The sequence below is a fragment of the Natator depressus genome, chromosome 5 (assembly GCF_965152275.1).
Source record: "Natator depressus isolate rNatDep1 chromosome 5, rNatDep2.hap1, whole genome shotgun sequence".
NCBI classification, from domain to species: Eukaryota; Metazoa; Chordata; order Testudines; family Cheloniidae; genus Natator; species Natator depressus.
In genome coordinates, this window is record NC_134238.1 from 114,118,889 (window position 1) to 114,133,825 (window position 14,937).

The following is a 14,937-nucleotide window of genomic DNA, read 5'->3' on the forward strand; positions in this document are numbered from 1 at the left end:
CAGTCTTGTAATGCAGGCAGGGCCATCCCTAGCTATTCTGGGGCCCTACGCAGCCCCAGGCCTCCACCGGGAGGGACAGGGCTGGCTTGGGGGGCAAGGGGGAACTGCCCCCGAGCACTCACCAGCAGCGCAGCTGGGGCCAGGTCGCTACACTTCCTGCTGCCAGTGGTTGCAGGCCCGACCCTACTTCAGTCCTATGGGGAGTGGGGGCGGGGCTGACCAGGACGGGAAGGGGCAAGGCAGAGCAGGGGCTTTGGGGAAGGGGTGGAGTGAGGGCAGGGCTGGAGCGGAGCAGGGGTTGGGGCCACGGGGAAAAGATGGAGCAAGGGCTGGAGCAGCACATAGCTGCATAGGGCACCAAATTCCTTGGTGCCCTACACAGCTGCGTACTTTGCATATGGGTAGGGACGGCCCTGAATGTAGGCATCAATTGAAGAGTTCTAGCATATCTTAGTTCTAGAAACAGGAACATTCCAAATAATACAATGTGGATATATGTCTTAATATTTTGTAATTAAAAGAAGAACAATTGTTGAAAAGAAATGTAAGGCATCACTTGCTCATCCTGTGTATATAAAATGCAACTTCTTTTCAAAAAGATCATGCACTGTGTCAAGGTTCCTTCCCCACTGCGAACTCTAGGGTACAGATGTGGGGACCTGCATGAAAGACCCCCTAAGCTTATTCTTACCATCTTAGGTTAAAAACTTCCCCAAGGTACAAACTTTGCCATGTCCTTGAACAGTATGCTGCCACCACCAAGCGATTTAAACAAAGAACAGGGAAAGAGACCACTTGGAGACGTCTACCCCCAAAATACCCCCCACACCCTACACCCCCTTTCCTGGGGAAGGCTTGATAATAATATCCTCACCAATTGGTACAGGTGAACACAGACCCAAACCCTTGGATCTTAAGAACAATGAAAAAGCAATCAGGTTCTTAAAAGAAGAATTTTATTTAAAGAAAAGGTCAAAGAATCACCTCTGTCAAATCAGGATGGTAAATACCTTACAGGGTCATCAGATTCAAAACACAGAGAATCCCTCTAGGCAAAACCTTAAGTTACAAAAAGACACAAAAACAGGAATACACATTCCCTCCAGCACAGCAAATTTTACAAGCCATTAAACAAAAGAAAACCTAACGCATTTTCTAGCTAGATTACTTACTAACTTTACAGGAGTTGGAAGGCTTGCGTCCTTGAACTGTTCCCGGCAAAGGTATCACACAGACCAACAAACAAAAGTCTTTTCCCCCCCTCCAGATTTGACAGAATCTTGTCCCCTCATTGGTCATTTTGGGTCAGGTGCCAGCGTGGTTACCTTAGCTTCTTAACCCTTTACAGGTGAAAGGATTTTGCCTCTGGCCAGGAGGGATTTTATAGCACTGTATACAGAAAGGTGGTTACCCTTCCCTTTATATTTATGACACACTGTGCATCAGGACACTTTCAGCTGAAGGAAGTTCCTTCATAAGTCAGAGCTCAATGAAGTACAAGTGTTTTGTTTTCAACTGTTGCCTCAGGACATGCTTAATAAGCATGTCCTGAGGCAACATGCTTATTAAGCAAGTCAGTAGTCCCAATGACCTTCAGTGGGACTAAACTCACTGTTTATTATTAAGCAATTGTTCGAATGCAATTCAAAAGAGAAAAAAAGAAAAGAAGTGTCCATATATAACATAATATAGCAGGATCTCTAGCTGGTAATGCAAGCTTTCAACTAGGCTGATAAACAAATAGTTTTGCTGCTGTTTCCAAATTGATTCTGTAATTGGAACTTATGAACACAGTATTTAGATATATTTGTACCGCAAAAGTTTCATAGAATGGCTCATGTCTGCCAGCTCAAAATGAGCCACTCCTTTACTAAATTAGAACAAGTGTGAGCAAAATTACACATTGGAATCAATGGCACCCTACATTTAATATTTTCTTCTATTTTTTCCTGACAGTCACAATCTTCATTGTAGGGATAGGTTCACCGTTTAAGAGCTCAGTGAAGCAAAAATATACATCTCAATTTGCAGGCCTACAGTTCAGTCACTAGTAGTCTTGGAGTTTGCTAATGTTAACTGTAATTTATAGAGGTTAAAGAAAGGATTTACAAGTAAGCAGTTTTCACTAAAACTGAACACACACACTTTTGGCTTAACATACCTCATTTAAGATGAATCTCCAATGCAATTAACTTTAGGTTGAAGATTAAATAACTAGTATTTTTTATTAATTGTTTCTATTATATAGACGTATTTCTCAAATTCCCAGAAGAAAACTCACATCAAATTTTGCAGTGTGTGCAATTCTTTTCTTCTGCCCAGGAACCATATTTGTCTTCGTATCCAATGTATCTACTTCAGCATGAGCTCCAAGAGCCTATTAAAATTAAGAATAAAAGACAGTACAGGTTTTCTCTTTAATTAGATAGAGAATGTACTAAATCTCATAATTCACTAGTTAGGCTTCCAACTGTTCCAACTAATGGAAGATATCCAAACATTTCTAATCTAAAGTTATACCAACTAAAGTATATACCTTCACAGTACCGTAGCTTCATCAAGATTAAGCTACAAGGACCTCATCTTTATGTTCACATATGAAAAAAAGACTGTATATTTTCATTATTTCATATTTAGAAATAATTTTAATAGGATAATTAGATTTTTCAAAATACAGAGTCGCCTACAAGTCAGTCTGTTTATTTGATGTTTCTCAAATTTGGTCATTTTAATAAGGAGGTTATGTAGTTAATCCAAAGTTTACTAAGACTAACATTTTAGACTTCCCATACACCACATCTGGCCACTTCTAGAGATAAACACTATTGCCAAAAATGTTTTTAAGACTGTCCACTACTTTTGGATGCCCAACTCAAGCATTTAGAATATGATCTTCAAATTTTCTGAGCATGAAAAGCTCCCAGTTACTTGAACTGGGGTTGAGGGTGCTCAACAGTTCTGAATAGTTGGCCCTGTGTCCCAATCTGAGCACCCAATATTAGTGGACACTTTCCAAAATGTGAATCTATATGATTAGAGAAAACACTAGTAAAAAGTATTACAGAATGTATGGAACACTTCTCTCCCTGCATCCCCATGAAGGAGGGAAGTGCAGAGATGTACAACAAAACGTACTGCACCTGCTTAGCAATTTCTTGCTTCTGTGCTTCACTTTCAACAAACTCATTGAAAATTCTCCGGCATTCCTCTATAGGGTCATCAGATTCAGAGACTTCAGTATCCTCTTCACTATACTCCATCTCTTCTTCTGAAGAAGAATCTAATATAATTATTTCACTTTCTTTGATGGTAGTGTTCAGAGTATTACTATTACTTTCTCCACTATGGTTTTTAGTTGAGAGATCTACATCATGACAAACTCTCTCACTCAAATTCAAGGGAGTGCTAGGGTGAACGGGTGCATTTCCCAATACTTCATTTTCTCCATTTTCTTGTATAATCTGAATTTTCCCTATATTTACTGGTAATTTTTTACTAGTCCCTTGTGCAGTTAGCACAGTTTTGTCTTTTGAGCTGGCTTCAAAATACTGGCTAGTTTGGGTCTCTCTCTTGCAACTCGGTATGTTTTTATATTTATTAGTACTCAATTCTTCAACAGATGTTTTCACTGATATTTCACTCTTTGGATCTTCTTTCTTCAAAGTTTCTTTCTGCATCTGTGCCTTAATATGAGAAACTGAAGATATATTATTTTCCTTAGAGACAGTAAACAATTTTCTTTGTTCATGAAGGTTATTTAAAGACTTCAAAGCATTAATTTTCACATCAGGCAAATATGCACTTCGAGTTTTTGGTGAAGTTTTCAGTGATTTTTCAGGGTTGCTTACATCTGTGTTGTCATCCTTTTGCAGAGTTACAGTAACTTCTGCTCTTTTTTCCTCAATACACTTAAGAGGATCTTCTGCTAGGTCACTATTCTGCAGATTTTCTGGACATGTTACAGCAACGTGTTTGTTTTCTTCCCTATTCCAGTTTTTAAAGCTCCTACTTATTCTTGGCTTCTTAGTGACAGTCAATGGTGGAGCATCAATAACCAGAATATCATCATCATCAGATTCTTGGAGCTTTATTTCAAGCTTGATAGGTGAATAGCTTCTTGGTCTCTTCTTTGGGGATCCATGCTGATTTCCACATGGAGACATTTTTGGAGAGTCCATGTGAAAATCAGCAAGAGGCATTTTCACCCGCTTAAATTGCTGTGTTTCATTTTCCTCCTCTTTCATTATGGAAGAGCTGAGTAGGCCTGCAGAATAATTTAGAAGTGGATCATATTCAAGATCAGTTGCTGGACAACTACGGTCAATGACATATTTACCGGATAACAAACGACAGCCTTTGCTAGAGTACTTCGAGACTGGAGCTACAAGACATTTGTCTTTTGTAAGAGAGCTACACAGACCATCATCATCTGGGGAAGTTTTATTTCCTTTAACATCATTTATTTTAGATGTTAAAGAGTTTTTAAGTATTTCATCTTGCAAATTATACTGAGAGAGTTTCTTCTGCCCTTCTTCAACTTCAGTCTTGACTGACTCAATTGCTTTTTTGATTCTTTCCAATTCTTGTATACTTTTACCTAGCTCTGTTGATGGAAGAAAATCATGTCATTCACTGATCTCTCTCTTAAATACTACAAGTATTAAGTTATGATTTCACAGAGTTCAGCTGAAAAATATCTTCTAGGGAATAAATATTACAGACTGTGGCAAGGCTCTACAAATATACAGGTTCATGGTCCAGACAACAGTTTTGTTATTCAGTGACTTACATGATGTTTTTAAGATGTTATATTCATAATCTTTATAAGTTTCAAGACAGGCATGTTATCATCTATAAGCTCTGTATCAGCTCTAATATCAGCTTGAAACTCCAATTACTTATTGTACTTAAACATAATTTAAATGGAGAATTTGGTATACCAATCTTTTTTCTTTTTAAACTACTACAGATTCTATTTTTTTTTAAACTGCATTTCAGTGGAGCACAAAGTACACTGAACCTCAAAGTACACTGAGCCTCAGTGCTCAGTTCTAAGGAGAGCTGCTTAAAGTGGTGCTGTTGCTGCATATTCAGGGAAGGGGAGTGCTCTACTGCAACTGAGTAAGCAGTAGATATGTAGGGAATGATTTGATCTTCATTCTCTTCCCTCTCCCCCGTTGGGTGCTAGCGACCACTGGATTCTGCCATGTTTTCTTTTTCTCAGCCTTACAATGAAGTGCTCCTTAGTCTGTGCCCCCTTTGCAACACCCATGAGACTTGGACTCCCCTGGGTTGAAAGAAACTACGAAGTCCCATTAATCATAAATCAGCTGTAAACAGGGAAATCCAGTGGCAAGATTCTGGAAGTGAAATCTTCCATCATGGAGGCAATATAAAGACCTCATGTGGTAAGAGTCACTCGTGGCTCTCACATATAATACTCACTTATCCTACAAAAGTGAAATGGCAAAGGATCAGTAAGAAGTGCAATCATTTACAACCCCAAATTAATAGCAGACTATATATATAAAAATTATATATGCAGTGACTTGTGTCAGACTGATTTGTGTTTGGACAAAAGAGGGGCATGGGCTCAAATCCTAGTCAGAGTCTTGGCTTTATTATATATATTATATATATTATATATATATATTAAATTATATATGCAATTTTATATTATATATAAAAATTATACACATCTAAAATAAAACTGGGAACATCCAACTACACCCCCTATTGTCTTTAAGCACTAATTAACATTATTAATTCTTACCAGAGAAATAGATTTCAGAAGAAATTAGTAAATCAAATGAAAAATAAATTACACTTTTATTTTTAAGGTATCCAAAACAATTCAAGTTTTTAAAACCTAAATTTACAGCATTCTTGTGTTATTTTGGGATATTAAAGTGGTTAAGATAAAGTTTTGCTGTACACCTTTAAAATGAACTTAGCCCACTACTGTACTAACAGTGGGCCTGCCCAGCTTTCCCACCAAGTTACACACTACCATTTGTCATGCAACAATCAACTCAGAAACTGACACACAAGTGCCTGAAAATGCCAAACCATATAAGAGGAACAAAGCTCCCTCGCAGAAAAAAATATCAGTGAGAGTAAAAACAAACCAGATGTGACAGATGTTAGTCACATCGCTTAATATACTACTGAAAAACACTCAGGTTTTATGCCACCTTCATCAATATAGTATCTATCTAGAACATCACATCTCCTATGAAGTTCTACTAGGCGCTTCACGAACTGACATACTCCTACATGGAAAGCAGTGCTCACCTTCAAAAAAGCTATAAATATTTACAATACACATGTCCACCTTTCCTCAGAAAGAATATTCTTCACAGGAACAGCTCAAGGTTAAAAATCACACTTAACAACAAAGTTTTGAGTCCAGGAAGTGCCCGGCACCTGCAACTGCAAATTATGCCATGGGGAGTTACAGGGATTTAGCATCTCTCAGAATCATCCTTCACATTTTCTTATCTTTGTAAAAGACACCTTAGTTTTCACTATGTTGCTAAACAAAACTGAGAGAAATGCAAGAATAAATGCTAGAAAGACTAATCAGTTTATACCTAATTTTTAGGCAATTCACTCCCTGGCTTTCTTTCATTCACCACAACACACTGCAACATAGACTCTCCAGAGAACTGCATTTTATTTTGGTTTCTTTTTTTTAATAGTATAATTGAAACATTTCTATTACTCTTGCTGGGGCTACATTTAAAATTCTGAGCAAGAGGCAAGAGAGGCTATGCTACGACCCGTAATTTATTTATGAAGCCACCACATGACACTCTACTATACCTACTCTGCACACTAAAGCCAAGACTCTGACTAGGATTTGAGCCCATGCCCCTCTTTTGTCCAAACACAAATCAGTCTGACACAAGTCACCAAACACCCAGCATATAGGCCCTAGGACCCTGCCAGGGGCTGGGTCAGAGCACAACTTCCGCAGAGACTCACATCCAAACCCTGTTGTTTTGCAGCATGGACAAAGGTTACGCAGCAGACCCGAGTCAGGGCAGTATTACTCAGTACAGACACATTAGCTCGGCTGGGATACATGAGCCCAGCAATTACAAACCCAGATCCACAATGCAGTGTGGATGCAAGCTTGGAAACACTGCATCCCACAGGCCATGGTTTACAATGCAGCGTAGCCATATCCTAATCTATGCCTTGAGTGAACAGCATTATGGGGTACATCTATCCAGCGACACCTGTAGCTAACAGTCAGGTATCTATGGGGCGGGGGGTTAGCCACAGGGCAACAACCAAGGCTGTGGCAGCCATTCCCTAAGGGCCGGCTAGAGACCCTGCAGGGCCAGACTCTGTGCTGGTGTTGGAGTGGAACCGGTGCCACGGGCTGCCAGTCACCACAGGGCCGGGGGGGGGGGGGGGTTGTAGTCAGAGACACACAGATACCAATCCCAAAGGCACCCAGTGCAGTTAGTAGGAGCAGCCCAGCCCCAGGAGGCCTGCCCCACACAGCCGGGGAGCAGCAGGCTGTAGAGCCCCCCCAGAAAGGCTGGGGGGGGGACGCTACAGAGGATGAATAGCAGGGTCAGCACAGACTGGAGATGGGAGGGGGGCAGGCACCCGAGTCACGGCAGCCCCCATGGGGGAAGGGGAGCGCAGAGGGGTCCCCGACCCCCTCCGCCCTCTAACAACGTGGGCAGCGCCCCGGTCCTCACCCATGGCAGGCGCGTCGCTCAGCGGCGGCTGCTGCCCGCTCCGCCCCGCCCCGTGCCTGTACTGGCAGTGGGGCCGCGGGCAGCCGCCGCCCGACGCGCCATCGAAAGGGCAGGAAAAGCCACTGAAGTAACCCACGGAGTGCAGCATCCTCCTCCCCCCCCCCGGCCCTCAGCCAGCGCGCGCCGCACAGAACAGCGAGACTGCCGCGCGCGCGCGCAGCCGGCCGTTAGCGGTGGCCCGGCGGGAGCCACGCGCTCCAGCCCTGGCGCGCGGGAGGGGAAGAGGCCAGCGTCCACAGTAACTGCCCCCACCCCAGCTACTCCCTTTTCCCGCGGCGGCGGCGGCGGCGGCTGGGCGGGGCTGTGCAGCCGCCTCGGTATTTACAGAGAGCGGGGGCGGGGCTCCGCGTTCCCGTTAAGCCGCGGGAGCCGGAGCGGGGCGGAGCCTCCCGGGGCACGAAGGTTGGCGAACTACGCCGAGCTTCACGCGCCCGCTGTTGTTCGGTTGCCCACGGCGCGTGGGAGTTGCGGGCCTGCAACGTGGGGCCGGGGTCATCCACGGCGCCCCCTGGCGGCGTGTGGCACAGAGCCACATGTCAGCGGGGGTGAGCCAGTGGGGGTGTGCAAGGGCCCAGGGCCGCGTGGCAGCCAGGGTACACCTAGTGTGCCAGTGTCCCTGTTGCAGTGTGATTTTCAGCTGATGAAACCGTGTGCGAACAGAGTTGATTTCAGTGGAAGTTGGAAGCCTGAATACCTGTGTGGATCTGGGCATAAGGTACTAATCAAAGTGAATAAGGCGGAAGAACCTGGCCCTGAGTTAACAGGGTTTGTAAAGTTTGCACTTTTCCATAGTGAATTCTCACCCCCCACCCCCCATGTCAGTGGGAGATTTGGGAGAGTCAGAAGTGTCAAAACAAATTTAAACGATTAAGACAACAGAATAACAAAAGATGTGGATGCTGGTTTAATTGTTGCTAGCTTGGCTGCAGTAAACCTTGAGAGAGACCGCTTGTTTTGTCAGTCACCAAGAAAGTTAATATATTGAAAGATGGTGTAAGATAAAGGCAAAGAAAAACTCCTTTTCTGTTTAAAGTATTTGGGACACCTAAATCAATACTGGTGGTTTTGCGCTGAAAGCTCATTGAAGTACGTGGAAAGACTCCCATAGACTTCAGTCAACTTTGGATCAGGCTCTAGTTAGTGTGGTTAAACAGGTATACAGTATTTTAAACCGTTGTGTTGTCTTCAAGGGGTTAAATTCAGTGTGGGTTTGGAAATCCTGCATTTTTTAATGACCCTTCACTTAAAAAAAAAATCTCAAGGCAGTCACCCAAGAAAGATAATGCCTATAGCATTTTTTTCCTTCCCACCCCTCTTGCACAGGGCAGTCAGCACTATCAGCAGCAGAAGGAGACAATGTGTCCGCTGTAATCTGCTGCTTCTATTTGGTAGTAGCAGGGGCACAGATGTGATAATATGGGGAACAAGATGAAAGAAGGGGAAGGTAAGACACAAATGGGACAGAGAGGCAGGAGTAGACTGACAGAAAGGAAAGGGAAGCTACACTGGTAGAATTGAATGTTAATTTATGACCAAGATCATTCCCTGTAAGGAAGTAGGTTTAGGAGCCTGGTTGAAATCTTTTCTATTTGTATTTATAGTCTATTATTCATGTTAGATTCTGTAAATGTTTTGTTTTCTCCAACCTTGCAGAGTCTGCTTTATTTTAAATAGTAGTAATATGTCTTATAGAGGGAGTTAGGTCCAGATCCTAAAAGGGATTTAGGTGTCTAATTCCATTGATTTCAGTGGAAGTTGGGTACCTTTGAAGACCACCTTGAAAGCAGACTACTCAGTGTTTAAAGAGGGCTCTAGGGAGAGGATCTATAGCACTTATGAATTTAAACATTTAAAATAAGGATTAATTTGGTGTTTAAAAGTATATATGTGGTTCTCTCTGTTGAGAAGAACCATCAGATTGCATTGCACCCTTGACTGTTCAGATACGAATCGGATATTCACACACCACCTTTGAGCTGCAGGACCCTACAGTGTTTTACTACTGTACCTACATGGAGCCCCACTGACTCCAGTGGAGCACCACCTGCACTCAAGAAGTTGGGGTCTTCATACAGGAATGCTGCTGCTGAAATGCAGCCATCACTTACAAAAACATTCATTAAACCCAGGTTGCGACGTTGCACTCCATATGTTTAATAAAAATATGTTTATAAGTGTGGATATGATGTAACTGGAATATGCTTTATTCATAAGGTCTCTTGTAAAGTATCATTACAAAGCATATGATCTACTGAGTGTGTTCATCCTATTTGTATGTATGTATCATTCTTGTATCTAAAACTAGAAATATGAAGTATAACTCTGAGGTCCTGTTGTAATTATGCAAAGTGTGGGCCATTAATGGTGGTTTAAAATCTTGATGGCTCCCATTGTCTCGGACAATTGACTGTAGATGGCTCTGTTTACCTGCAAGTCTCCACTGCATAGGTGTGGGCCAGTCATGAAGAAATCCCCTAGTTACCACCTGAGCTGGAATTAACAAGGTCTGTACCAGGAGAAAGGATTGGGCCCAGACTAGGAAGGAGTCTAGTCTGTGAAAGGAGCTTATTGGAACATCTCTGAGGGTGAGATTTACTCGTACTCAGTTTCTTAATGTATTAGGCTTAGACTTGTGTGTTTTATTGTGCTTGATAACTTACTTTGTTCTTTTCAGAATAGCAGCCGTGTTAGTCTGTATCTGCAAAAAGAAAAGGAGTACTTGTGGCACCTTAGAGACTAACAGATTTATTTGAGCATGCATCCGATGAAGTGAGCTGTAGCTTACGAAAGCTTATGCTCAGATAAATTTGTTAGTCTCTAAGGTGCCACAAGTACTCCTTTTCTTTTTACTTTGTTCTGTCTGTTATTATTTGGAACCACTTAAATCCTACTTTTTATACTTAATAAAATCACTTTTGTTTATTAATTAACCCAGAGTAAGTGATTAATGCCTGGGGGAGCAAACAGCTGTGCGTCTCTCTCTGTCAGTGTTATAGAGGGCGGACAATTTATGAGTTTACCCTGTATAAGCTTTATACAGAGTAAAACGGATTTATTTGGGGTTTGGATCCCATTGGGAACTGGGTGTGTGGTGCTGGAGACAGGAATACTTGCTAAGCTGTTTTCAGTTAAGTCTGCAGCTTTTGGGATGTGGTTCAGACCCTGGGTCTGTGTTGCAGCAGGCTTGTGTGTCTGGCTCAATAAGCCAAACTGGCAGAGAAAACAGGCTCAGAGGTAGTTTCAGCACAACAGGGGACAGTCCCAAGGGGGTGTGTGTGACCGAACCCATCACACAGGTATTCTTATTTGTCTTTCTCAGACTTGAAAGGCTATTTTCACTGGAATTCTCAGTGTCTATGTCAGAAAATATGTTAGTGCTAATATCTTTAGTATCTTTTTTGATACAAGGTAGCTGTTATTGGGAAAAAAAACTTTCAAAAAGGTGATTTATTGCTCAGAGATTACATCATTACAACCTATACCGTATATGCCCCTGGTTTTGGCTCATATAGCCTCTTGAATTTAGTTCACAAGGTCACCATAGTAAATCGCAATAACAGAGTTCCTGGGAAAGACTTCTTAGGTCTTCCTTTTGCCTTCGTGTAGCATTGGGTAGATGACAGTATTTAAAGGCCAATTCTGTTCCTTTCACCCTTGATTCTGAAGCACTTAGGAGTATAGTGTGCCTGCGAACATTTGTGATCCAGATTTAATTTCAAGTCCCTTTCCCTTCTCCCTTTTCTATCAAAATTTAAAGTTAGCTCTGCCTCCTCCATGGAAATGTAAGTTGTAAACTTTAATGAATCACAAATGCATGCCATTTTTATAAAAGCAGCTGCTGTTTTGTTTTGTTTTGTTTTTTTATACCAACAGCATCAGGGTTCAAAGGTTTTGTCAATCCTCCACTCAGCTGATTGGTTTATAGCTCATTTTTGCCTGTTTTTGAGGCTTTATAGGAAGTAGCTGCGCTGCGAGTTGATTCATCAGAAATTGATGATACATCATCTACTGACTTTATATTGGATAATGTTCTTGATTTTGAATGTCTAGACTGTGAATTGCTCCTTATCGCAGACAGTGTTTTTTCATCCCACATACTACTGTCTGCAGTTTTAGAAAAAGAAGAATCAGATACTCCTTCCAAAGGTTGAAAATAAGATAGGTATGCTAGTCCCTGTTGCTCAGCATGAGTGCTGGAGGCATTACTAGACCCTCTGAAACACAAAAAGAAAAAACATTTTACTCATTAAACATCATGTTGAGAACAAACACCCTAGACATTCTTGGAGCTGCATATAAATTACCAAGCTTCCACTTTTCAAGATTTTAACAACTAAGCAGGAAAAGTTCATGTATTTAATAAGAACGCTGTAGTACATAGACTTCCTAGATTCAACATTGTTTGTGCGTTTTTTGGTGATTTTCTCATGAAGGGGAAAATGTTACCAAAGTGATTGAATGTGTATGTGCCTTTTCCCAAACAGGAGAGAAAATAAAAGTTGGGTTTGTTTTTGTCTGGTTGCTAAACATTTTGCACAGTTCTGCATAATATTGTAGTATGTTAACAATAGCAACCTTACATCTTAAAACCTTTATGGATTTTAACATGTCATTATCTTTTCTTAAAGCATATGTATTTCAACATGTAATTATCTTCAGTGTAAGAATATTACCCTTCACTATTAAACTGCTTTACCATCTCTGTGCACTGGAGAAGAGCAGTAGTTTTCTTTTAAGAGTTAATAGTCTATTAGAATATGAATACTTTACGAGAAACATATCAGGTGTGGGGGGCATTCTGGGGTCTAACAGTGCACTCCTGCTCCATATACATGGTGCATTAGGCAGCACTATTGCGGATAATCAGAAACAATAGGCTTATGCATAACTCTGCCTTATACTTCGTAGGGTAAAATCCTGAGCTCTTTAGGCAACACAAAAGAGCCATTGTCTTATGGGAAGTAAAAATAACTGAGGTCTCTTAACCTGGATCTTGTCTCCAGCATTACACCAAAGAAAAATTCAGCTATCTCATGTGGGAGTTCAGAGGTGCAATGGGGAGGCCTGTACAGAACAGGTATTCTCATCATAGCCTCCTCCCAGGACTCAGACTCCATGTGATAGGAAGACTTACTTTTTTCGTTTGCTGAACTGGTTGAGAGTCACACCACAGCATATCATAAATATTATTAAAATGATAAGCGTTGTAGATGATACAGCAAGCATCAGTGTTTCCCTTACATCTTTTTTTCTTCCTACATTTGCTGCTTTCTTTTGATTAAGATCATCCTTATCCGACACTAGAAAAATAAAACAAACCAGACCAATCAAATTCAAACAATGAATGCCAAGTACATAGAAATGATGATTTTTTAAAAAAGATTATACCAGTAGGTTCTGCTCCAGCAAATCAGCAGACTGATAAAAAGGCTAGACATGCCTCTGTATAGATCCCATGCTTGAGAAGCCTGTTTATTTGACCATTGCATACCAGACCACAATTTGGCCCCAAGTGAACATCTTCAAAACACTGCCACACCCAGATCTGTACCTATGACAGAGGAAGTTCTGGTAGAAGTTTAACAGCCCCATGGAGTGCAGAGGTCTATGAACATTTTTAGTTTAATCAAAACACTTCCTCCCCCCCCAAAAGATGACCTACTGTTCTTGAGCTCTATCATCTCCATAATCCCAGAAGATTATTGTCTGGGAAATCAATAAGATTATAGTAAATACTGTACTGTGTTCTTACTTGGTACTGGTTTAAAAAACATGTTTCTTGGGTGATATTCTGTCTCATTGAACTCGGGAGTTTGGTTATCCAGTTCTGTTGGAAAGCAAAAAACCTGTGATGCAGTGAAAACACATGTGATGTAATGTGCCCTGTTTCCCCACCCCCTGACATATGAAGTTAATTCATTTGCTTCATAATGGAAACAAAAAAGACAATGTAATCTGAAGAGGCAATGTGGGTGAGACAATCTCTTTTATTGGGCCAACATTTGCTGGTGAGAGGCAAGTTTACCCAAAGCTCTTCTGACCCACCTTGTGTCTCTAATATCCTGGGACCAACATGGCTACAACAACACTGTACACAATAATGTAATCTGCAAGCAGTTAACCATATTATAAATGATTTCATTGTGACTATTATAATAGATCTTGATTTGGCTATATCCTTTTGTGGAATTAAAAGTATGTAAAATTTAGGGCCAGATTCTCAGCTGTTGGTAAATTGCTTGTTTAAGTCAGTTGTTTGTTGTCAATTGTAAATTGTTTAAGTTAATTGTTTAAATTGTTCAGTTAAGTCAGTGGAGTTATGCTGATTTACATTATCTGGAGATTTGGGACATTGACTTCAATGGGGCCAGGATTTCACTGTGGCCTTTAGTTGTTGTGCAGTCTGGTTTTTGCTTGCCTTGATTTTTTTAAGACCTAGTTGCATCTGAATTCTCTTATTTTCTTGATTGCAATATGTTCTAATAAGCAATAACAATCAGACTAACACATATTGAATTGTCTTTAGCACATAACACAGTTTCTAAAAGCCGATTAATTTCCTGTCATAAGTGTTTTCAAAGGGGCAACAAAACTATTTCCATAAATCAGCCAGAAATTCCCTGTCCGTAGACTTTTACCTGCAGATAGGTCTTTCAAAATTGGGTCCTTGTAAATGTTCACAGGTTTTACTCTTTGATCTGTAAAAGGATGACAAGAATCAGTCAGTAGTACTTCAGTCATTGCACAGTAAAACCAATAGCAAGTAACTTATTTTCATCTGTTTAGGTCTGATATACAAATTCATAATAAATAAGCATTTTGTAGAGCCATTTTTTTCCTTATGAGTTAGATTAAACTTGGTCTTTAAAAATATTTTCGCTAAGATGTTCTTTACATGGAAACAAAGAAAGTTAAGGTTTTTTTTTCAGAAACACTTAGGAGAAACAAACAACAATTTAGACACATGGTAATTTGCCTTGCCAAAGGCATAAATTCTTATGTTGTTATTAGGAACTTTGCAAGTGAGCCCAAACAGAAAAAGAATATATGACTGGAAAGGCCAAATTCTGCCTTTGCATGCACAAGTGACTCATTTATTTCAGTGAAAGCCCCACAAAGACCTTTGGGATTAAGGGCATTATGTTCTTCCATGGTCAGC

The 14,937-nt window shown here is 40.9% G+C and overlaps 1 protein-coding gene across 1 annotated transcript in view; it reads right to left on the bottom strand.

Annotated features, from left to right (window-relative positions):
• The window catches only part of LOC141987759 (RNA exonuclease 1 homolog), a 28,983-nt gene extending 21,214 nt beyond the window's left edge, over positions 1-7,769 (bottom strand). The window contains exons 1-3 of the mRNA XM_074953488.1: positions 7,719-7,769; positions 3,141-4,264; positions 2,282-2,377 (exon numbers count right to left, since the gene is read on the bottom strand). Coding sequence (XP_074809589.1) covers positions 2,282-2,377; positions 3,141-4,264; positions 7,719-7,722 — 1,224 coding nt within the window. The 5' untranslated portion in view covers positions 7,723-7,769. The remainder of the gene's footprint in view (positions 1-2,281; positions 2,378-3,140; positions 4,265-7,718) is intronic.
• Positions 7,770-14,937: the final 7,168 nt, after the last annotated feature.